Source organism: Coregonus clupeaformis, chromosome 18 (genome assembly GCF_020615455.1).
Source record: "Coregonus clupeaformis isolate EN_2021a chromosome 18, ASM2061545v1, whole genome shotgun sequence".
Taxonomy (NCBI): domain Eukaryota; kingdom Metazoa; phylum Chordata; class Actinopteri; order Salmoniformes; family Salmonidae; genus Coregonus; species Coregonus clupeaformis.
In genome coordinates this window covers 20,802,329-20,828,824 of record NC_059209.1, presented here as the reverse complement: position 1 = coordinate 20,828,824, position 26,496 = coordinate 20,802,329, and the positions used below count along the sequence as shown (strand labels likewise).

The window sequence follows — 26,496 nt, the reverse complement described above, 5'->3', positions numbered from 1 at the left end:
CCCGAACAAGGAGGGGAGACAGCCTCGGCGGAAGTCGTGACAAAGATAAAATAACAGACCTGGACACCACATCATCCCAACTAGGACTCCATATCCACAGAAACAATACCAAGATAATAAGGCTCAACAACAAATCCACATTTCCAATCACCCTCAAAGAACCACTGGAGAACGTCAGCTCCTAAAACTACCTGGGCAGCATCATCACCAAACAAGGCGTGGCAGGTAGCCTAGCGTTTAAGAGCATTGGGCCAGTAACCGAAAGGTCGCTGGTTTTGAACCCTTGAGCCGGCAAGGTGGAAAAATCTGCCGTTCTGCCCTCGAGCAAGGCAGTTAACCCCCAACAACCACTGCTCCCCGGCTGCCGATGACGTCGATTAAGGCAGCCACCTGCACATCTCTGATTCAGAGGGGTTGGGTTAAATGCAGAAGACACATTTCGGTTGAATGCATTCAGTTGTGCAACTGACCAGGTATCCCTAACCGAGGAGGATGTAGAGGCTAGATTACAAAGCAAGAATAGCCTTCGTCTCCCTGAGAAACATCTGGAGCTCCAAGAAAATAAAAACAACATACAAAAATCTGTCATTTCAACACCAATGTCAGTATGCTGTATGGTCAGTACTGCTGTATGGCTCGGAAACATGGAAGACAACTAAAACCACAATAACAACAACCTTCATAAACAAGTGCCTGTGACGCATCCTTAACAACAGATGGATGGACAGAGTCAGTAACATCGACCTGTGGGAGCCCACCAGCCAGGTCCCGGTGGAAGAGGAGATCCAGAGGAGAAGATGGGGATGATTCGGCCACACCCTTTGAAAGCTCCCCTCCAACATCACCAGGCAAGCTCTATCCTGGAACCCACAAGGGAAAAGGAAAAGAGGGCTCCCGAAAAAAACACCTGGAGGCGGGAGATTGAGGCAGATACAAGGAGAACCAGCATGGGGTGGAACGAGCCTGAAAACACTGCCCAGAACAGAGTGCGATGGAGAGGAGTCATTGAAGCGGTGGTGGAAAATGTACCCATTTGTCATACTTGAGTAAAAGTAAAGATACCTTAATAGAAAATGACTAAAGTAAAATTGAAAGCCACTCATTCAAATATTACTTGATTAAAAGTCTAAAAGTATTTGGTTTTAAATATACTTAAGTATCAAAAGGAAATGTAATCGATATACTTTAGTATCAAAATAAATAATTTAAAATTCCTTATATTAAGCAAACCAGACGGCGCGATTTTCTTGTTGTTTTTTACATTTACGGATAGCCAGGGGCACACTCCAACACCCAGACATAATTTACAAACGAAGCATTTGTGTGTAGTGAGTCCACCAGATCAGAGGCAGTTGGGATGACTAGGGATGTTCACTTGATAAGTGCGTGAATTGGACCATCTTCCTGTCCTGCTAAGCATTTAAAATATAATGAGTACTTTTGAGTGTCAGGAAAAATGTATGGAGTAAAAAGTACATTATTTTCTATAGGAATGTAGTGGAGTAAAAGTAAATGTTGTCAAAAATATAAATAGTAAAGTAATGTACAGATACCCCCAAAAAATACTTAAGTAAAAATACTTTAAAGTACTACTTATGGCCTATGTCCTCATAGGAGCGATGGGCCTAAGTAATTATTATATATAATTCTTGCCACAAAGAACATGCTCAATATACAGTACCAGTCAAAAGTTTGGACACACCTACTCATTCCAGGGTTTTTCTTTATTTGTACTATTTTCTACATTGTAGAATAATAGTGAAGACATCAAAACTATGAAATAACACATATGGAATCATGTAGTAACCAAAGAAGTGTTAAACAAATCAAAATATATTTGAGATTCTTGAAATAGCCACCCTTTGCCTAGATGACAGCTTTGCACACTCTTGGCATTCTCTCTACCAGCTTCACCTGGAATGCTTTTCCAACAGTCTTGAAGGAGTTCCCTCATATGCTGAGCACTTGTTGGCTGCTTTTCCTTCACTCTGCCGTCTGACTCATCCCAAACCATCTCAATTGGGTTGAGGTCGGGGGATTGTGGAGGCCAGGTCATCTGATGCAGCACTCCATCACTCTCCTTACATTTTACATTTACATTTACGTCATTTAGCAGACGCTCTTATCCAGAGCGACTTACAGTTAGTGAATACATTTTTTATTTTATTTTTATACTGGCCCCCCATGGGAATCGAACCCACAACCCTGGCATTGCAAACGCCATGCTCTATCAACTGAGCTACATCCCTGCCGGCCATTCCCTCCCCTACCCTGGACGACGCTGGGCCAATTGTGCGCCGCCCATGAGTCTCCTGGTCGCGGCCGGCTGCGACAGAGCCTGGATTCGAACCAGGATCTCTAGTGGCACAGTTAGCACTGCGATGCAGTGCCTTAGCCCTTACACAGCCTAGAGGTGTGTTGGGTCATTGTCCTGTTGAAAAACAAATGATAGTCCCACTAAGCCCAAACCAGATGGGATGGCGTATCACTGCAGAATGCTGTGGTAGCCATGCTGGTTAAGTGTGCCTTGAATTCTAAATAAATCACAGACAGTGTCACCAGCAAAGCACCCCCACACCATAACACCTCCTCCTCCATGCTTTACGGTGGGAAATACACATGCGGAGATCATCCGTTCACCCACACCGCTTCTCACAAAGCCACGGCGGTTGGAACCAAAAATCTCAAATTTGGACATTTCCACCGGTCTAATGTCCATTGCTCGTGTTTCTTGGCCCAAGCAAGTCTCTTCTTCTTATTGATGTCCTTTAGTAGTGGTTTCTTTGCAGCAATTCGGCCATGAAGGCCTGATTCACACAGTCTCCTCTGAACAGTTGATGTCGAGATGTGTTTGTTACTTGAACTCTGTGAAGCATTTATTAGGGCTGCAATTTCTGAGGCTGGTAACGCTAATGAACTTATCCTCTGCAGCAGAGGTAACTCTGGGTCTTCCATTCCTGTGGCGGTCCTCATGATAGCCAGTTTCATCATAGCGCTTGATGGTTTTTGCGACTGCACTTGAAGAAACTTTCCAAGTTCTTGAAATGTCCCGTATTGACTGACCTTCATGTCTTAAAGTAATGATGGACTGTTGTTTCTCTTCGCTTATTTGAGCTGTTCTTGCCATAACATGGACTTGGTCTTTTACCAAATAGGGCTATCTTCTGTATACCTCCCTATAATAATAATAATATGCCATTTAGCAGACGCTTTTATCCAAAGCGACTTACAGTCATGCGTGCATACATTTTTGTGTATGGGTGGTCCCGGGGATCGAACCCACTACCTTGGCGTTACAAGCGTCGTGCTCTACCAGCTGAGCTACAGAGGACCACACCTTGTCCCTACCTTGTCACAACACAACTGATTGGCTCAAATGCATTAAGAAGGAAAGAAATTCCACAAATTAACTTTTAACAAGGCACAACTGTTAATTGAAATGCATTCCAGGTGACTATCTCATGAAGATGCTTGAGAAAATGCCAAAAGTGTGCAAAGCTGTCATCAAGGAAAAGGGTAGCTATTTGATGAATCTCAAATATAAAATATATTTTGATTTGTTTAACACGTTTTTGGTTACTACATGATTCCATATGTGTTATTTCATAGTTTTGATGTCTTCACTATTATTCTATAACGTAAAAGATAGTAAAAATAAAGAAATGAGTAGATGTGTCCAAACTTTTGACTGGTAGTGAATATAGCATTGAACAGTCATCCTTGTGCAGACTCAAGGATCAATAGATCATCTCAATCATCAATAGTCCCCTGTAGCTCAATTGGTAGAGCATGGCGCTTGCAACGCCAGGGTTGTGGGATCGTTTCCCACGCGGGGCCAGTATGAAAATGTATGCACTCACTAACTGTAAGTCGCTCTGGATAAGAGCGTCTGCTAAATGACTAAAATGTAAATCTCTTTTGGTTCGCTTTTGTATGTCAGTTCCAGGAGTGGTTGTTAAGTCATAATGTCTGTGTCCCAGATGGTTCTACAAACAGTACTGTTAGGAGATCTGAAAAACCATGATCAATCAATGGAAAATATGATTATACTGTTAGGTAAACAATACATTTTTTAGGGCAATCTCGGTAGAAATGGTACAAATAAAGAGGTTCAAGACCCTCGTAAGACATCACAGTAAAATAGAAGAATGTATTACAAAAGGAAATTGTAAAATGGTAGTGGACTGGGAAAGATGGGTTAGTCTGTGGAAATCTGAGGGTTGGAATTAAGATTAGAGTGATTGGTTGATTGGCTGATAAACTTAGAATCCAGTATGATTAGGAAATAAACGTTATATATTGAATTGTAATGTTTTCCACCAAGTCCTCCAACCAGGAAAGAGGGGAGTAGGGGCATAATAAAAAATATATAAAAAGGGGATTAGAAATGATGCAAGTAATGTTATTTCACAGACTCCAATTCTATCTGCAAATTTGATAGCTGATCCCCCCACCCCCCCCAAAAATAACATCAATACCAAGTGCAATTCCAGCCCTTATTGGACCAGCAATCGTCCTCACCTTGAGCGCCTCTAAAACTGTGGAGTGATCTTTCTACCACTAGGTGTTGCTGTATTTCAACAGCCGTAGGGGCTATTTATGTAAGCGTGAACAGGAGGGGCAGCCTGGACATGCATGTTTCATTTATTAGCTAGAGGGGACTAGTTACAAAGAAACACACCCGGGGCTATACTGTGTTCAGCATGCTGTTGCATGGGATAGGACTGTGGAATAGCAACAATATGGGTTATGTTTCTACTTGTGTTGCTGCTCACACACACACACACACACACACACACACACACACACACACACACACACACTCTCCCGGACCCTCGCACCTGTGTTTTCACTAGGGTCACTAACGCCTACATTGACCCACTTGGACGGCTCTGGCATCGTGGCAGCAGCCGGGTATTGTAGGTAATTACTCAGACCTGTCTGTGTGGTTGGCACTGTCTCCATGGGGTCCGTACAATCTGCTGGAGTGAAGAATAACGCAGGGCAGGCAGTCAGGGGCCCATCCCCCCTCCCCTCCCCTGATGCCTGCCTGTGTGATGTGGGGCAAACATGTCTTTGTCCAGTTGACAGTAGCCATGATGCATCAAGGATGTTAGTTACTCCCCCTTTGCCCTCCTCCCCTCCCTTATGTGTCAGAGGGCACAGGCTTGTCCAGTTTGCCGCAAGGCCGCAATGCTCTGTGGGTAATTGCTTATGGGGCAGGTCTGGGATCAGCTGCATTGGGCTCATGGAATCCAGCTCTGTGTTCTGATTGTACACCCCAGAGATCGAACAGAAGGGGGCCACTGGCTGACGTCCAACGCATCGATTTACGCACACACACACAGACACATGCATGCACACAAAAGTGTACATATGTATACACACACGTACAAATGCACTCACACGTACGCACACATGATAGTGTTTATATAGCATTTATACATCCTATGTATTAACTACAACTGTGTGTATGAGTATACAATATTTTCTGCACAGAAACATACTGTGTGGCTGGAACAGGTTAAAAATGGCGGACAGAAACCAGGACAGAAACAAGGAAGGAGAGAAGAAGAAGAAAGAGAGTCCAGTGGAGTTCTAAAGGGGTTTGACCCCCTGTTGAACCTGGTATTGGATAGCACCATTGAGTACTTGTGGGATCCTGACGACCAGTTCAAGCTGACCGAGGACACGCGGCAGCTGGGCCTGGTGGTTTGTAGAGGGACGTCCGTGGTGCTCATCTGTCCTCAGGACGGCATGGAAGCCATCCCCAACCCCTTCATCCAGCAGCAAGACGGATAGTCGGCCAGCCTCGTTCTCTAGGATGACCTCACAATAGTCCAATTCCTGGTGTGTATGTCAATTGTATTTCCTTGATTCCTTGCATCCTCTACTTGCCTCCTTCTCAAAATGCATTGGAGGAGAAAATCAGAGGAGAGGAACCTAAGATCTACTCCAATGTGCTTTGAGAAGGAGGGAGGATGTGAGGATTCAATTAAATATTATTGCGGTTAGTACGAAAAATATATATAAAAAATAAAAAAATGAATGCCCTCACTAACTGTAAGTCGCTTTGGATAAGAGTGTCTGCTAAATGACTAAAATGTAAATGTAAATGTATATAAACACTATAAGTGAAGCCCACACAACACATTGTGGGGTTCCTAGTGAGTGGCCCTGAGATGGGGAGGCATGCAAGGGAGGCGTGGGAAATACTCCACAGGGTAGACCAAATCCCAACGCCCCCATCCCATCCCTCCCACCCCCCTGCCCCCTCAGGTCTACCTATCAAGGACACTGTACTATCTCCTTCCCAACACCATCCTCTGTGACCTGTAAGGCCTCCCCGGGCTTGACCTCTGAGCTTTCTTTCAGGCCTGAGAGAGAGAGAGAGAGAGAGAGAGAGAGAGGGAGGGGGGGGGCGCATCGGACTGGAAGGAACAAGTCTAAGGATGACGTGTGTGACCGCAGCATCTGGTCTTTCCCCCTCTACTCTGAGAGCAGGGGTAGCCTACACACTGTGTACAGAGCTAATGATAAGAATTATCCAAATCACGTATTTGCTGGAGTGTACAAGAATAAGTGAATGCCTGGAGCACATGTCATCGTAGCATCACGCCTTTTCTGGTTTGAGAAAAAAACATTTTGTTGTCACTGCCTGCCCCCTAACCCTCCCTTAACCTCACACTGTTCTTCCTATGGTCTTGATCCTAATTGTAGATGACATTGTGTGTGTGTGTGTTGTGTGTTTGTGTGTGTGAGAGAGGGGGAGGGTAGAGGGGACTAATAGGGAGAAAGAGAGTGAAAAACAAGAGAGCTATAGCATTAAAAACCTGCAGATTCTGCCACATCTTGGTTGGAGGACACTAGCTAATCACATGGACCCAAAGGAATGGAGGCTAAACATATCAATTATACTAAAATAAGTGTTACTGTAATCCACAGAGAAGACAGTGGTGCATACAAAAATATTTGGACCAAACTACAACACTTGCCTTGGAATGTGTGTGTGTGTGACACAGAGAGAGAGAGAGAGAGAGAGAGAGGGTGTGTGAGAGAGAGAGAATGTGTGTGTGTGTGAGGGAGGGAGAGTGAGTGTGTATGTGTCTCTCAGGGATGGACGCTAATAGCTCGCCTCAGGCCACAATTTAACTCAGTCTAACAAGGTTTTCCCAAAGTGGCCCCAGGGGCATCTTTCACAAAGAGCCAAATTGATCACAAAGACAATCAAACTGTTCACTTCACCTGCACTCTCTCTTTCCCTCTCTCTCTCTCTTTCTCTCACACACATACAATATGAGTATTTCATGAAAATGAATATGAAGGCACTGCTTAAAACAAAGAGGCTATAATGAGATATGATTCTTTTTTTTATAAGGACACTATTCAGAGCACTGAGGTTAGAGCAGACCTGGGTTAAAATACTATTTGAAATCTTTCAAATACTTTGAGCGTTTGCTTTAGCCCATCTGGAGTACCAGATGGGCAGGGTTTATAATTGTGGGAGGTATTGTGGGCGGTACCAGCAGGTCAGTACCAGCAGGTCTGGTACTGAGGTTCAAGATGAAGTGCAGCTCACAAGAGGGAAATAGAACTGATGATGCCCTGGAGAATCTCCTCAATGAGATTAGCTACTGACGCTAACACAGGCTAATCTTTGCCACTCACAAAACATGCCACACTGACACTAACCCCTATTAGAAGCTCATCCGTCTAGTTGACACAGTAAGTGCTATAGGTATGCTACCACAAACCTCCTTCTATGGAAAAGGCATTGAGTTGTAGAATACATGCTAAATGCATAATATAGAATAGTCTTCAGAAAAGAGCTTTAGGTAACTACAAATGTGTTACTTCCATGGTAGCTATGGTCACCTTCTATAGGACGCTATTAAGTGCGCAGAAATTACACCTAGTTTCCTCCCAGGGCATAGTAAAGTCTGGAATGTAACAGGGACATAACTTAACACTACAGTGCCTTCAGAAAGTATTCACACCCCTTTACTTTTTCCACATTTCGTTGTGTTACAGCGTGAATTTAACATGTATTAAATTGCGATTTTGTGTCACTGATCTACATACAATACCCCATAATGTCAAATTGGAATTATGTTTTTAGAAATGTTTACAAATTAATTACAAATAAAAAGCTGTCAATAAGTATTCAACCCTTTTGTTATGGCAAGCCTAAATAAGTACAGGAGTAGAAATGTGCTTAACAAGTCACATAATAAGTTGCATGGACTCACTCTGTGTGCAATAATAGTGTTTAACATGATTTGTAAATGACTACAGCATCTCTGTACCCCACAAATACAATTATCTGTAAAATCCTGAATACAAAGTGTTATGTTTGGGGCAAACACATCACTGAGTACCACTCTTCATATTTTCAAGCATGGTGGTGGCAGCATCATGTTATGGGTATTACATTTACATTTTAGTCATCTCTTATCCAGAGCGACTTACAGGAGCAATTAGGGTTAAGTGCCTTGCTCAAGGGCACATCAATAGATTTTCCACCTAGCCGGCTCGGGGATTAGAAGCAGCGACCTTTCGGTTACTGGCACAACGCTCTTTACCATTAAGCTACCTGCCGCCCCATAGCTTGTTATCGGCAACGACTAGGGAGTCTTTTTTGGATAAAAAGAAACGGAATTGAGCTAAGCACAGGCAAAATCCTAGAGAAAAACTTGGTTCAGTCTGCTTTCCAACAAGAGGCAAATTCACCTTTCAGCAGGACAATTACCTAAAACACAAGGCCAAATAAACACTGGTTCCTTACCAAGATTACATTAAATGTTACTGAGTGGCCTAGTTACAGTTTTGACTTAAATCGGCATGAGAATCTATGGCAAGACATGAAAATGGCTGTCTAGCAATGATCAACAACCATCTTGATAGACCTTGAATAATTTTTTTAAGAATAATGGGCAAATATTGAACAATCCAGGTGTGCAAAGCTCTTAGAGACTTACCCAGAAATAATCAGAGTGCCAAAGGTGATTCTAACATGTATTGATGTATTGGGGTTGAATACTTATCTAATCAAGATATATTAGTGTTTTATTTTCCATTAATACAACTAAAAAAATTGAATGGTGGAGGCTACTGTAGAAGCTAAGTGCCTCTAGAAAGTACCGTTAAGGGTTCTGCCTGACTTCACACTGTGTCCATGAAATTGTATTAACTGTTTATTAGCTGTTTATTAGCTGTCATTGTCATTGAATTGAATACACCGCATAGACACACACACGCACACACACACAGATGGTGAATTGCACACATCCAGAAACTTGAATTAACCGCTCACAAGATCTGATTTTACCATTACATAACTCTTCTTAAGTCTCTCTCTCTCTCTCTCTGTCTCCATCTCCATCTCTCTTTATCTTTTTCCTTTCTCCCTCCTTCTCTCTTTCCCTCTCCCATCTCGCTTTCTTCCTTGCCTGTTCTTGTATCCATGTGATTCACATCATGATGACTACCACCCACAATGAACACATCTCGTTACTACTGAACAAAAGTGAGCTGATGAGATCAAAGTTCAATCCCATATTGCACCACATCACACTCCACCATACTACCAGGGTGCCTCTGCTACCACCACCAGCCAGTGTATGGATACACTGCATAATTGAGAGATACCTCCAGTGTGTTTAACAAGGACATACTAAAGAGAAAAAGCCTGTTTCTTTAACTCAGGGTCAGGCAGCACTGGGGTGATAGCAAAAGATCCCTCACAGCCAAGATAAACTAGAAGCAAAGTACTGCTAGCTCCAGCTCACAATGTACTGCTAGCTCCAGCTCACAATGTACAGCTAGCTCCAGCTCACAATGTACTGCTAGCTCCAGCTCACAATGTACTGCTAGTCACGCACACGCACACTCTCGCTCTCTCTCTCTCTTTCTCACACACACACCCCACTGACTGAACATATTCCATCCCTCTCAGCGGGGTATCGCATAGAATCCCTCAGACACTGAGGAATAAAATCAACACGGAGCAGTCGCTAAGTAAGCACGCTTGGATGCCACCCTCACTCTCAGAACCACTGGGACCACACACTGATAGAGAAGCACGGTCTACAGACTGCTGTTAACCACATTATCTAAAATACACTGATAAGTCAAACATGCAACAGCACACACACACACAAACCCTCACACACACACACATTAGCTCTCCTAAGTTGAGTTGAGAGCACAAGTGATAGCAGAGCAGACAGGTCGAGTGAGGAGAGACAGGGATACAGGGGTAGAGCAAGAGCAGTGGTGTAAAGTAACTATGTAACATTTATTTGAAGTACTACTTAAGTAGTTTTTGGGGGTATCTGTACTTTACTATTTATATTTTTGACAGTTTTTACTTTTACTTCAGTACATTCCTAAAGAAAATATGTACTTTTTACTCCCATACATTTTCCCTGACACCCAAAAGTACTCGTTACATTTCGATTGCTCAGGCAGGACAGCATTATGGTCCAATTCACGCACCATCAATTTAACGTGTTGTCATCCCTACTGCCTCTGATCTGGCATACTCACTAAACACAAATACTGCATTTGTAAATTATGTCGGAGTGTCGGAGTGTGCCCCTGACTGTCCATCAAAAAAATAAGAAAAGCGGGCCTCTGCTTTGCATAATATAAGGAATTTGATTATTAGAATTTACTTTTACTTTTTACTTTTACTCAAGTATGACAGTTGAGTACTTTTTCCACAACTGTACTTAAATATATTTAAAACCAGATACTTTTAATGTAAGGATATAACGACGAGCTAAACCACTTCTATGCTCGCTTCGAGGCAAGCAACACTGAAGCATGCATGAGAGCACCAGCTGTTCCGGATGACTATGTGATCACGCTCTCCGTAGCCGATGTGAGTAAGACTTTTAAGCAGGTAAACATTCACAAGGCCGCAGGGCCAGACGGATTACCAGGACGTGTACTCCGAGCATGTGCTGACCAACTGGCAAGTGTCTTCACTGACATTTTCAACATGTCCCTGACTGAGTCTGTAATACCAACATGTTTCAAGCGGACCACCATAGTCCCCGTGCCCAAGGACACTAAGATAACCTGCCTAAATGACTACCGACCTGTAGCACTGACGTCTGTAGCCATGAAGTGCTTTGAAAGGCTGGTCATGGCTCACATCAACACCATTATCCCAGAAACCCTAGACCCACTCCAATTTGCATACCGCCCCAACAGATCCACAGATGATGCAATCTCTATTGCACTCCACACTTCCCTTTCCCACCTGGACAAGAGGAACACCTACGTGAGAATGCTATTCATTGACTACAGCTCAGCATTCAACACCATAGTGCCCTCAAAGCTCATCACTAAGCTAAGGATGCTGGGACTAAACACCTCCCTCTGCAACTGGATCCTGGACTTCCTGATGGGCCGCCCCCTGGTGGTAAGGGTAGGTAACAACACATCTGCCACACTGATCCTCAACACGGGGGCCCCTCAGGGGTGCGTGCTCAGTCCCCTCCTGTACTCCCTGTTCACCCATGACTGCATGGCCAGGCACGACTCCAACACCATCATTAAGTTTGCCGACGACACAACAGTGGTAGGCCTGATCACCGACAACGATGAGACAGCCTATAGGGAGGAGGTCAGAGACCTGGCCGTGTGGTGCCAGGATAACAACCTCTCCCTCAACGTGACCAAGACAAAGGAGATGATTGTGGACTACAGGAAAAAAAAGAGGACTGAGCACGCCCCCATTCTCATCGACGGGGCTGTAGTGGAACAGGTTGAGAGCTTCAAGTTCCTTGGTGTCCACATCACCAACGAACTATCATGTTCCAAACACACCAAGACAGTCGGTGAAGAGGGCATGACAAAGCCTATTCCCCCTCAGGAGACTGAAAAGATTCGGCATGGGTCCTCAGATCCTCAAAAAATTATACAGCTACACCATCGAGAGGATCCTGACTGGTTGCATCACCGCCTGGTATGGCAACTGCTTGGCCTCCGACCGCAAGGCACTACAGAGGGTAGTGCGTACGGCCCAGTACATCACTGGGACCAAGCTTCCTGCCATCCAGGACCTCTATACCAGGCGGTGTCAGAGGAAGGCCCTCAAAATTGTCAAAGACTCCAGCCACCCTAGTCATAGACTGTTCTCTCTGCTACAACACGGCAAGCGGTACCAGAGTGCCAAGTCTAGGTCCAAAAGACTTCTCAACAGCTTCTACCCCCAAGCCATAAGACTCATGAACAGCTAATCATGGCTACCCGGACTATTTGCACTGCCCCCCCACCCCATCTTTTTACGCTGCTGCTACTCTGTAAATTATTTATGCATAGTCACTTTAACTCTATCCACATGTACATATTACTTCAACTACCTCAACTAGCCGGTGCCCCCGCACATTGACTCTGCACCGGTACCCCCCTGTATATACAGTGGGGGGGGGGGGAGTATTTAGTCAGCCACCAATTGTGCAAGTTCTCCCACTTAAAAAGATGAGAGAGGCCTGTAATTTTCATCATAGGTACACGTCAACTATGACAGACAAATTGAGAGAAAAAAAAATCCAGAAAATCACATTGTAGGATTTTTTATGAATTTATTTGGAAAATAAGTATTTGGTCACCTACAAACAAGCAAGATTTCTGGCTCTCACAGACCTGTAACTTCTTCTTTAAGAGGCTCCTCTGTCCTCCACTCGTTACCTGTATTAATGGCACCTGTTTGAACTTGTTATCAGTATAAAATACACCTGTCCACAACCTCAAACAGTCACACTCCAAACTTCACTATGGCCAAGACCAAAGAGCTGTCAAAGGACACCAGAAACAAAATTGTAGACCTGCACCAGGCTGGGAAGACTGAATCTGCAATAGGTAAGCAGCTTGGTTTGAAGAAATCAAATGTGGGAGCAATTATTAGGAAATGGAAGACATACAAGACCACTGATAATCTCCCTCGATCTGGGGCTCCAAGCAAGATCTCACCCCGTGGGGTCAAAATGATCACAAGAACGGTGAGCAAAAATCCCAAAACCACACGGGGGGAACTAGTGAATGACCTGCAGAGAGCTGGGACCAAAGTAACAAAGCCTACCATCAGTAACACACTACGCCGCCAGGGACTCAAATCCTGCAGTGCCAGACGTGTCCCCCTGCTTAAGCCAGTACATGTCCAGGCCCGTCTGAAGTTTGCTAGAGTGCATTTGGATGATCCAGAAGAGGATTGGGAGAATGTCTTATGGTCAGATGAAACCAAAATATAACTTTTTGGTAAAAACTCAACTTGTCGTGTTTGGAGGACAAAAAATGCTGAGTTGCATCCAAAGAACACCATACCTACTGTGAAGCATGGGGGCGGAAACATCATGCTTTGAGGTTGTTTTTCTGCAAAGGGACCAGGACGACTGATCCGTGTAAAGGAAAGAATGAATGGGGCCATGTATCGTGAGATTTTGAGTGAAAACCTCCTTCCATCAGCAAGGGCATTGAAGATGAAACGTGGCTGGGTCTTTCAGCATGACAATGATCCCAAACACACCGCCCGGGCAACGAAGGAGTGGCTTCGTAAGAAGCATTTCAAGGTCCTGGAGTGGCCTAGCCAGTCTCCAGATCTCAACCCCATAGAAAATCTTTGGAGGGAGTTGAAAGTCCGTGTTGCCCAGCGACAGCCCCAAAACATCACTGCTCTAGAGGAGATCTGCATGGAGGAATGGGCCAAAATACCAGCAACACTGTGTGAAAACCTTATGAAGACTTACAGAAAACGTTTGACCTGTGTCATTGCCAACAAAGGGTATATAACAAAGTATTGAGAAACTTTTGTTATTGACCAAATACTTATTTTCCACCATAATTTGCAAATAAATTCATAAAAAATCCTACAATGTGATTTTCTGGATTTTTTTTTCTCATTTTGTCTGTCATAGTTGACGTGTACCTATGATGAAAATGACAGGCCTCTTGCACAATTGGTGGCTGACTAAATACTTTTTTCCCCCACTGTATAGCCTCCCTACTGTTATTTTATTTTACTTCTGCTCTTTTTTTTCTCAACACTTTTTTGTTGTTGTTTTATTTTACTTTTTTATTTAAAATAAATGCACTTTTGGATAAGGGCTGTAAGTAAGCATTTCACTGTAATGTCTGCACCTGTTGTATTTGGCGCATGTGGCCAATAAAATTTGATTTGATTTGACTTTATTTTTAGAATTTTACTCAAGTACTATTTTACTGAGTTACTTTCAGTTTTACTTGAGTCATTTTCTATTAAGGTATCTTTACTTTTACTCAAGTATGACAATTGAGTACTTTTCCACCACTGAGCAAGAGAGAGAGGGGGATAGAAGAACACAGTTATAGATAGATAGAGAGAGGCTATACATAGTCATACGTGGATGAATTGGGTGCAGTGTGTGTGTGTGTGTGTGTGTGTGTGTGTGTGTGTGTGTGTGTGTGTGATGGTGCAACACCTCAGTGTGAAGGATTAGCTCTCCTGGCCCAGGCTTTGAGTAATCTTTCCCCCAGTTACATAACACTGGGCCATTAGTCAGTAACACACACACATACACACACACATACACGATGAGTACATTTTCCTCTATACTGTTTCCTCCCACCAACTAAGGTGTGTAGGCATGCTCTTCCCCACAATGAATGCTACCCAATGAAATTAAGTTTTATGCTCCTAACTATGACAATATAGAGAATGCTGATCAAGCTGTGGGTAATGTTGATGAAGTGATGAAATAGATCATGTAATGTGATATAAATGATGTGGAGTAGATTATGTAAATTAAACTATGCACCACAGTATAGATTATGTTGTGGATTGCTTCCATAGACCTTCAGGAAGCATCGATCCCCTGATAACGCTGGGATTGGCTAATCAATGCAGATGCAGGATGCCTCAAATTCTATTGGCATTGGGACCTCATGCATGGCATTGTGCCTATTTGTGTTTTACAGGCCAGAGCTGAGAACGGCGTGTGAGAGTGAGAGAGAGAGAGAGAGAGAGAGAGAGAGAGAGAGAGAGAGAGAGAGAGAGAGAGAGAGAGAGAGAGAGAGAGAGAGAGAGAGAGAGAGAGAGAGAGAGAGAGAGAGAGAGAGAGAGAGAGAGAGAGAGAGAGAGAGAGAGAAAGAGAGCGAGAGAGAACTAGGGTGTGAAGGTGTTGATGGAAAGGCCACACTAACTAGCCCTACAGCAGAAAGGAGAGTTTTGGGAATATAGCAATAGGATTACTAGATTGACATTATTTTGTTATAGAAGGACCAGATTAAATTAATGTAATGACATTCACCTCAATACCGTCAGAGAGTATTTTTCCCCAACACAAAACAGAAATGGGGTGCACACTGGAGGATAAAATGTTAATCTTTGCGATAGAAATGATAACATACACAATCACAACTATAGTTATACCAACGTAACCTCTAAAGGAATGCCATAACTGGCCATAACCGCAAGCAACAGGGATATGGAATGTCTTGCTCTTTTAATTATGGCGTGTGGGGCCTTCTATGGTGCCGTCTGTAGATTATGGAGTGTGTTGCCGTCTCACATCTACCCACCACACCCCCTTTGTCATCCCCCTTTCTCTCTCTCTCTGGCGTTCTATATTTTCCAATTAGAGAGGAAGTGTGGGAGATTGTGATTGACACCTATCACTCACAGAAAGGATCACATAGCCCACACCCAACCCCTGACCCATCCTCCTCCTGCTCTGGACTGAACACAGTGACCTATACCGTCTATGGGAGGGTTAGCCTGTGTGATACTGGCTGCAACAGCCTAATCTGATCAGTAATACAAAGCACCAGACTCAGTCTATCCTACTGAACACACACACATAGGTGCGCACACACACACATGCACAGGAATAAATAGTATGAGGTATATAAAATTGCATTGCATTGCAGTTGTGTGCCATTGTGTGTGTGTGTATGTGTGTGTGTGGGGTGTGTGTGTGTCTGTTGGTATGCATTTGTGCATGTACACACATACATACACATACACATACATATTATTAATGTGTGTGTCACGTGTGGTAGGCTTATGCATGTATGCCTATATCTGTGAGCATGTGTGTGTGAGTGATTGTGTGTGTTTGCATGTGATGTGACCATGCGTGGAGGCATCAATCTATTATACTGAAGGTGTGTTTTGGGGGTCACTGTGTGAGGGTGGGAGTGTACAGTAAGTGGAGGTGTAAAGGTGCACGTGCTTCCAGAAGTCCCCTGACCAAACATAATCAAACCTAAAGAAACGAACCCATCTGCTTAAATATGATTTTAGGTTTGAAACCTTAGGAAAATATGCAAAAAGAACCCAAAAATGAAAAATTATTCAATTCGAAAGGACAATTTTCGTTAAAAAAAAAGTAGCCTGTTCGATGATTAGAATGATTACAGAACTTGTATAAAACAATTGTTAAGGATAGGCTTATAGCCCTGTCAACAAAATCTTTAAGTGATTTAATTGGCAATAAAAATGTATGGGAAGGTTGAACTTGGGAAACAAAATGCTCGGACCCCAACCATTAAATCCTAAAGACGAGGTAATGGAATCGCATCAGCCAAATTAAACTAGCAACAATTAATCAAGACCACGTAAAAAACATTTGACCCTGAGCGCGTTCTTTTTTTATGTGTTTCGGCGCATCAGGTTATAATCGTTTCAGAACGTTTCCTGATGTCATTGAATAACTGCTTGTCATTGAATAACGGAACATTTAACAGTATAAGAGCAGCAAATCGCATAAAACGATCACACACATGAAAATAATCTGGTAATAAACTTTTATATTTTTCACCAAACAGCATTTTCTCCCTCCCTTGGTTGGTTGTGATTATCATTCTATCATAGGCTACATCATCGTCCGTCGGTCAGTCGGGACAGGAGTTTTGGCCATTGCTAAATGATAATTAAAAAGGCATATGCCGGGGCCTCTATTTTTCATAACCTCGTGGATGTGATTGCGTTTCTCTGTGAGCAGTGTAGACTCCACAGGCTGCGAAGGTTGGGAGAGGGGCCGCGTGGCGCACACTGATTTAATTCTATCTGACAAACCCTTTGGGGCGTGCAGAAGGAGAGACAGAGAGAGGAAGACCGGGGGACAGAGAGAGACGCTTCGGGCCCTCTTCCCACAGCTATAAAGCCGGAGATTTTGGCATCCCCTCAAGAAGCCCATGCACGAGAGCGGTCGCAAGGCCCAATAAAGTGTGTGTGTGTAGGCTACAGTTATTGCAAGGTGCGCGGAGAGAGAGAGAGAGAGAGAGAGAGAGAGAGAGAGAGAGAGAGAGAGAGAGAGAGAGAGAGAGAGAGAGAGAGAGAGAGATGTTTTTGTCCTCTTCTTTCAGCAGGGTTATAAGAGAAGGCATGCTATATTGCTGAAGTTGCTCATCGCAGATGTAAACAGCGGTTTCTTTTTATCTAGCTAATGTTGAAGCAAGCGCTTGATTTTCAAAGCCAAATAGCAATAACAATGGACACCATAATAGTCATGTAAAAATAGGAAAATACTTTGAACAAATATTAATTAATTAGGCTAAATATTGTCTTATAGCTAGAACTTCAACAATGGGCTAATAATCATAATCATAATAATTTGAATGTTATTTATTTTAAGAGTAATTTCTGTATGGGGCATGTTGTATCTTTAATGATGACAAACTCAAATTAAACTACCCATTGATAATCGATTTTTAACGTTAAATTACCCATAATTCAGTACAGTTTAGTTTAACTACACTTTATTAATATCAACACAATGGTGTTTTTTTTTTAATGTATCATAGGTCTATACACCTACAACGAAGGAATGAGCACGCAGCCTGAACAACAGAGGCTATAGACTACCTCTAAGTGAGACTCTCAACTGTCTTTCATTTAAAAAACTGGTTACTTTATTTATAATTTTACACTATGATAATATTTCCTGTAGGCTTACTTTCATCACGGATTTGCTTTTAAGTGATGATATTTATTTTCCAATTCATAAGGTAGCCTATAGGCTAGTGATCATACAAATTAATAACACTAGACCTATGCAATTTGACAACAATTGGCCATCACGGAAATTTTCATTTTCAATTAATGGACAGAACAGCATGCCACTATGTTTTGTTGTTCTGACATAAATTGTAGGAATAAATTGTAAAATAGGCCTACTATTCAGCATTAAAGGCCTTTGATCCAATGCACGATTGTAACGGGAGAAAGAGGGAAAAAGTGGGAGAGAGCTGTGGATTGAACTTTCGTCTCGAAGACATGGGGACATTTCTCTCTCTGTCTCACCCACCATCCCTCCCTCCCTCCCTCCTCTCTCTTTCGTGTGTGTGTGTTGGACGTGTGGGGGCACTGATGTTGCATTTCGATGCTTTCGGTGCGGTGCGGCGCTTGACTGATGGAAATGGGTTAGTAGAGCGCATGACACATTGGAACACAGAACCTCCTTGCTTGGCCCTATGGCACCATGGAGGTCTGTCGGACACACAGCCTATACATGTAATACAAGCTTATTTTGGGTTCTGATGGGGTACGCTCTACTAAACAATTTACATTTCTCCAGCCCCATCCCTCAGCTTTTTACCGAAACAGGGGTGGGGAAAGGTTTTGTTATTGTTTCAACAGGGGATTGCCGCTTTAAATCATCAGTGGCAATAGTTTACGGCAATAGCAAACATCAAATGTTGTCCTTTGTGAAGATGGCACACCCTTTTGAGCCAGAGCATCTGAAGCCTTGATGCTCATCCAAACTAGATAGTGTGGAGTTAACTCAGAGTTAACTCCAACACTGGGACGTTAACTCACTTATACAAGGTGTTTAATGGGCCATACATGGACGTTTCATGGAGAACAACACACACACACACACACACACACACACACACACACACACACACACACACACACACACACACAATGTATAAAGATCCGAATAGGTTACTAAATAGTGAGAATAAATGGCCATGTTATCCTCATACTGGGGCTAATAGTGACAGAGGCATGAGCAAGTTGGGAGAAAAAAACTTCCCTAGTAAAGTTTACACAGCGCACACACAACAGAACTACAGTACCGAATGGATGTGGGGAATACCAGTGATGTGAGTGGGTAGATGAGAGGAGAGGGATATAGCGGCCGGGCGCCCGCTATTTAAATGAGCTGTCAAAAGCAGTTGGATCCTTACCTCGCATTGTGGTGTTGGTGCGACTCGCTTCCGAATGCAGCAGTCATGAAGAAACAAACATAAATACTTTAAAAAGCAAAATCCTCGGGAAGAAAAACAATGTTAATGTTTGCCGTCGTCCACGTTCATTCAGGGAGTGTTGTTTCTGTGCAAAAGCATTCCAGACCAGAACAGGCTCGTGCTTGTTGGCGCGAAGGGTAGAGCGGAGAAGAGCGCGGGCGGTGGAGTGTGGAGAGGTGGTCGGACGGTTTGAGTCGTGCGCGCAGCGAGCATGCGGGTTTTCACATGACATCTGCGCCTACATCTACGGGAGGTTTTCACTGTTTCCCCCTGCGGAGGGGAGAGCGCCAGAGAGGCTTAGAGGAGCAGGGATTGGACTAGCACTTTCTGCTCCTCCCACTCTCGACGTCCCCAATAATGAGCCAGTGTAGTAGCCCATAGCATACAGTAGGCCGTAATCCAGCACGTACCTTCATAACAGTGAGGATAAATTTGTTATATCGTCCTCCCTAATAAATGGTGTTTACAAACAGCTAGTTAGCCTACTATAATACATAATCCAACTATCTAACAACCATATTTATGCAGAATTTAATAGACTAAAGAGGAGCGTTTGGGTTTAGCCTGTGTATGTCTACATCATCAATAATCTTTAGAGTTGACTATGGAAGGGGGTCAAAATCACACTTTTCTTTAATTTCACAGACAGTTTGCAGTCAAAGAAATAGGTTACATAAATTATTTTGTAATGTATATGCAGGCCCACACTTAGTTAGATTAGGCTACATCAGATAGATGAGCAAATCTTTAAATCCTTCAGAATTAGGATTTGATAAATGGTTGAATCTAAATAGTTGATTGGTTACACAGTTCAACACTCGCTGGTAAATATTTAATATCTTCCTTGGATGTTAAACACTGTAATGGCTGTGGATTAAATAGTAAAACAGAACCACTGAAAAAATATTGAACATCTGCAATATATATAATGAAATACTAAAATGGTAATCAGTACAATTTAGCTGTTTAAATGCTTATGTGTCAGGCTCTAAGGGTACAGGCTCAAATGACATTACACATGTCTAATGTTTCCTCTCTACGGCACATAAAGTAGTTCCCAGTGCATGTCCAGGGTGAGGGTGTTTATTTACAGTGCAGAAGCTGGCAGACTGTTCACTATGTGCAAAATATGTACAAAAAACAACAACAAACAGGACAATTAAAAAACAGGAAACATAAACTGGGGATAACTGAGCGTAACTCAAATCGTAGTAGAGTCCTCAAAATAACCAGGGCTCAAGTACTCCTGAAACTGGCAGCATGCCAACATTTACCTGTCTGATCAGGACAGAAATGAAGGAGCTTACTTTTTCAAAATGGCCTTCACCTGTACCATAGCCTACCATTATTTACAAATCATTAATCAGTGTCATGAAATAAAGACAAAAAATTACTGTAAATTTATTTGATGAGGATTTATATTTAGCTAAACTAAACTAACCTGTTTTCTATGATGGCACTTTACAAATTGCTAATAAGTGGTGTGGTGAATCTGTGTTTTTAAAGGTCGATGTCCGCGCCCCCGCGGGGTTCTAATTAGCATAATTAAAACATCCCCATAAAATTCCATCACTAGAGATATCTTGTTTGGATGCATCTGTGGTGAAAGGTGACAGAGCTAGAGTGATGTTTGACACTTCCCGAAAATTGATTTTCTCACAAAATCGTCTGTATTGTCAGAACAGGTTGGCCTACAAACTATTATGACACCTCTATGGAAAGATGAGACTCTCACGAACACGATGGTGTTTGCCATTTTGCAGAAATGTAAAATGCATCATAACGGTTTTGCAAAATGCATCATACCAGCTGTTTTTCTGTATTTTGAAAGGTATATACAGTATCTTGAAAACCTGATTACTGACATGCAAAACATTGTGGGACTATATCAAAAATGGACTAATGAAACAAGTACCAAATATTGTTTTTGGGTGGAGTTTTCCTTTAGGTACATAGGAAATGACCAGTTTTGTTCAATGGTAAACGGCCTGAGTGGCCTATCTTTATTTATCCACCATCTTTGGAAATAGCTAATATTGAAAACAGGAAGTAACAGACAGTCTTGAGTTGGGGCTGATGGTGTTCAATGTGATTTAAAGCTGCTAAGTAATTATCAGTCTCCATCCAGTCCTTGCTCCTACAGAAAGTCATTCATCCACCTGTACTTGGACCCCTTAAAGGTACAATGCAGCCGCTTTTATCTGAATATCATATAATTTCTGGGTAACAATTAAGTACCTTACTATGATATATTTCAATCAAAATGGTAAAAAAGAAACAAAAATAGCTTCTTAGCAAAAAGCAATTTCTCAAGCAAGAATTTTACTAGGGAGGGATATGAAAACAAGTTGTTATTGGCAGAGAGGTTTGAAACTTTCTTTCTTATTGGCCTATTAACTTATACCACCTGGTGATGTTGCGAGGCAGGCCAAAATTCCACCCATGCAAAATGATCTTACATTTCAGGCAATCTTTTCAAACAGTTCTTCCACTAAAACGGTATTATCATAATTTTCACAGTTTCACAGTATTATTCTAACCTCATAGTGTGGAAATATATATAAAACACAGGAAAAAACACGTTTTTTGACTGCATTGCCCCTTTAACTTACATTATCAATAACCATATACAGGCATTTACATGGACATTTACATGCTCCTACATATGCATTGCTTGCTGTTTGAGGTGTTAGGCTGGGTTTCTGTATAAGCACTTTGTGACATCTGCTGATGTAAAAACGTCTTTATAAATACATTTGATTGATTGATTGACATTTCATATACTACATTTCAATAACAGTGTAAAACATGCATGGTTTTAAGCAGGGTTTTGCGGAGAGGAACAAACAATGCATGTCTTCAATAATGAGAAATTACCGATAAGTTTGCAATATATAATATGATATCTGAGTGAGCGGGACTAACAAAATCAATGGTGGTCCCCTGGAGGTCAGGACCCCTGGGCACGTGCCCTTCGTGACTGGTTGGTAATTTGGCCATAATTCGGCCATAATTACTACAAGTTTAGATAGCTGGGTAGACTAACTTATCAATCAAAAAAAATGTTTTGCTGACATGGGCTTATTGAGTGACTGTCTATAGCTAGGTTTCCATCCAATTGAGGACAGATGCGAATATAAAAAAATCTGCATAAAAATAATATGCGCATTTTCCTACCAGAGATGTTTCCATCAAATTGACTAGTTGCGCTTAAAAGGCTGTGTGTGATGACATAGTGCACATAAAAATACCTTTTGCGGTAAACTTCCCATGTAACGAATAAAAAATACAAGTTAAATGGGTTTCCATCACATTTTCAACTCTACTGATGATTTTATTACAAAAAATGTTGTGTTATATAGCGTGTGCCCACTCTGGTATTGGCACATGTGCTCTAGCCAACAGCTGGCAGATACAGTGTGGGTATAATCTACATGATGAGATTATTATGGACAAAAGAGCAAGACTATTTTTATATGTCAAACGGCACCCAATCATCAATGATCATGTCACCAGAATAAGACCCTTGATACTTATTAGAAAGGAGCATCAAGCTCATCACCTTGCACTTTCCCCACCATGTGAAGTTCATCATAATTTATTTAATCTGTAGCTCAACAAACTGCATGCTTTCCCAACGAGTTGTAGTGGGAGGACCACACAACATCGTGTGACTCAAAGTTTACTTTGATATGATAGTTATTACTGTACAGTATATTAATATTTGTGCATAAAAGCGCATTTGGAAAGTTTACCATCACATTTTCTGTTTCCATCAGGCCTGTCATTACATTTTTCTCAGACATGTATTTTACTCGCATAAAAATGTTGGATGGAAACCTGTTTTGTGCCTGACATAACAAGAGGAAAACTGCTGATGCCCAACCACATTTTGAAATTGCACTTTGTGTAGTTTACTAATCTAATGCTCAACTGTAAATTGAGACCCCGACTGAGTTCTTAAATGTTTTAAAATATATTTGGGGCCCCTAGGCGACCGTCTATGCCGCTTATGCACATGGCCGTCCCTGATTCTTCTTCTACCTACAATGACTACTAGCCTACTACTACTACTAATACTACTAGGCCTACCACTAGTATATGTTTCAACCTAAATAAAAGCACAGTATTTACCCCACTGTCTTGAGACCAAAAAAAGGAGGGAGGGAGAGAGAGAACGCCCCAAGCACATCTCCACTGACCTACATTTCATCCCTTGCTTTCTTCATCCATCCTTTTTTTCATCTCTAATTTCTCTCGTACCAACAGCTCCATAATTGTGATGTAATGACCAAAGCAAGCGTGACAAAAGCCTAGACTGGTCAAAGTGAGATGGTCCTGAAGAGAGACAGACAGACAGAGAGACAGAGAGACAGAGAGACAGACAGAGAGACAGAGAGACAGACAGAGAGACAGACAGACAGAGAGACAGACAGACAGACAGACAGACAGAGAGGCAGAGAGGCAGGCAGGCAGGCAGGCAGGCAGGCAGGCAGGCAGGCAGGCAGGCAGGCAGACAGGCAGACAGGCAGACAGGCAGACAGACAGACAGACAGACAGACAGACAGACAGGCAGGCAGGCAGGCAGGCAGGCAGGCAGACAGACAGAAGGGAAGAAAGAAAAGAGTGAGCTGTGTCAAAATACAAAAAGCTTTTCCTTTTTGTTCAGGCAATAAAACCTGTCCTCATGTGATCTTTGTGTGCAGTGATTTTAATGGCATACAGTAGAGTAAGCATGAGCCATCTGAGCACTAAGGATCCATTAAGCAGGTTTACCTCTCAAACTGATGCCTTATCAACGGAGAGAAAACCTATTGATGACATGGAAATGAAATGATGTGACATTAAATAGTTCCTTGAAAAGGGAAAAATAAGTAAATCAAAAAAAGAGAATACGATTATTTTGTCAGTGGAGGTTCATCTAGGTACGTAACGGAAGATAGACCTCAGATGAAAAAATATTAAATAATATTAATAGGCTTATCAAAAATCCTCCTTGTAAGTACTACTGCCGGTATACTAAATGTGTAATTCTGAATTGAAGAAGTCTGCTGCCATATGGTGTCTAAACCAACCAGCTCTCACAGTCTCACATTAGAATTAGTAAGACGTTCATTCGTGTTTCTCAAACGTCAAATTTCAAAGTTGTTCCAAACGTCAAATTTCAAAGTGTTTAAGGTTAAGTTTAGGCATTAACTCAGAAATCTTAAGGTTAGGCATTAACTCTGAATGGTTAAGGTAAGGGTTAAGGTTTGCGATAGGCTTAAAACAACAATTTCAAAAACAACTTCCTATCACTGGATTTGAACATGCAACCTTTGGAATCAGAGACAGATGCTTACACCCAACTACCATCCCCATCGCCCTAGTAAAACTGAAACCTACTTGAACGTAACAGCGCTCACGGTTGCTCCTAGTGGCTGGTTTCCACGTCTTCTCCCGACGTCCTCAGACATGGATGGACGTCGAATACTGACTTGTATCACGGGTGACCTGGCTGGTCTAAGCAAAGTGAGAAAGGAACGGACCTAGCCATGCCCAAGGGCTTAGCATGGAGAAAGCACTGAAAAGCACTCAGACCAGAGAGAGGATCCAAGGTCTCTCTCTCTCTCTCTCTCTCTCTCTGTCTGTCTGTCTGTCTGTCTGTCTGTCTGTCTGTCTGTCTGTCTGTCTGTCTGTCTGTCTGTCTGTCTGTCTGTCTGTCTGTCTGTCTGTCTGTCTGTCTGTCTGTCTGTCTGTCTGTCTGTCTGTCTCTCTCTCTCTCTCACTCTGTCTGTCTGTCTGTCTGTCTGTCTGTCTCTCTGCTTGATTCAGTACTACTGCTTTGCTTTACCTTCTTGGGTTTATTATCTTCCTTATTCTTTATGCGTGTGTGTCACCCACCCACACACACACACAAATGCACACTTTGTGCACACACCACAGAATTAAAGAGGATTTGGGGAGGACTATTGTGTGTGAGCAGGAACAGAAGAGAATAAGCAATAGGATTGTGTGCTGGAGAGAGAGAACAAGAAGTCCTTTTTTTGGACTCTGTCCTGCCCTTGAGTCGACCATCAGGAAGTTAACTTACATATAATTAGATAAGTTTCCTCCTGAAAATAAGAAATTAGGCCAGTGGTCTCTGAGGATTCCCCCTCTCGTCTCAAACGACATGTACAACATTGCCTTTTATTTTCTCCCGAAACAAGCAGGTGATTTTCACTCTATGAATGTGTGTGTGTGTGAGTGTGTATGCGCGTGTGTAAATCTACGTGAGGGAACATTTGTGTCTGTGTGCATAAATGGGTGTCTGTGTGATATTATTCACCTTGAACTTTCTGAGTTGAAATGAAGGGGTTGCCCCCGTGCTTTACAATCATCTACTGAACTGTGATATGACATTGACAAAGGTGTCAAAGTAGAGAGAGAGAGAATGAGAGAGAGAGAGAGCGTGAGAGTGAGTGAGAGATAGAGAGAGGGGTAGGACGAGAGAGAGATTGAAAATACACTTGAGAAATTTGCAGAAATATACCACAAGTGACATAGGCAATTTCTGGAGAAAAATTACTTAATCATAATTTCAATCCCAAAAAGAATCGAAAGGAAAGCCCTGAAGAGGAAGGCCGTGTCACCTTGAGAAGCATTAGAGGAAACGTCTGCTCACACACACACACACACACACACACACACACACACACACACACACACACACACACACACACACACACACACACACACACACACACACACACACACACACACACACACACAGGGGTGTAAAGTACTTAAGTAAAAATACTTTAAAGTAGTACTTAAGTAGTTTTTGGGGGTATTTGTACTTTACACCCCTGTACTATTTATATTTTTGACAACTTTTACTTTTACTTCACTACATTCTTAATTCACACACTTATTAAGAAAACATCCCTGGTCATCCCTACTGGCTCTGATCTGGCGGACTCACTAAACACAAATGCTTCGTTTGAAAAATTAATGTCAGTGATGGAGTGTGCCCCTGGCTTTCCGTAAAAAAAAAATTAAGAAAACATTTTTGCCATCTGGTTTGCTTAATATAAGGAATTTGAAATGATTAATACTTTTACTTTTTATAATTAAGTATATTTTAGCAATTCCATTTACTTTTGACACTTAAGCATATTTAAAACCAAATACTTTTAGACTTTTATTCAAGTAGTATTTTACTGGGTGACTTTCACTTTTACTTGAGTCATTTTCTATTAAGATAACTTTACTTTGACTAAAGTATGA

The 26,496-nt window shown here is 42.3% G+C and overlaps 1 protein-coding gene and 1 pseudogene across 1 annotated transcript in view; one reads left to right on the top strand and one right to left on the bottom strand.

Moving 5' to 3' along the window:
• The window catches only part of LOC121550390 (nuclear receptor ROR-beta-like), a 36,403-nt gene extending 16,894 nt beyond the window's left edge, over nucleotides 1–19,509 (bottom strand). Inside the window, exon 1 of the mRNA XM_041862621.2 lies at nucleotides 19,186–19,509. Within this exon, the coding sequence (XP_041718555.1) occupies nucleotides 19,186–19,192 (7 nt within the window). The 5' untranslated portion in view covers nucleotides 19,193–19,509. The remainder of the gene's footprint in view (nucleotides 1–19,185) is intronic.
• On the top strand, nucleotides 5,531–5,817 carry LOC121550391 (annotated as a pseudogene).
• Nucleotides 19,510–26,496: the final 6,987 nt, after the last annotated feature.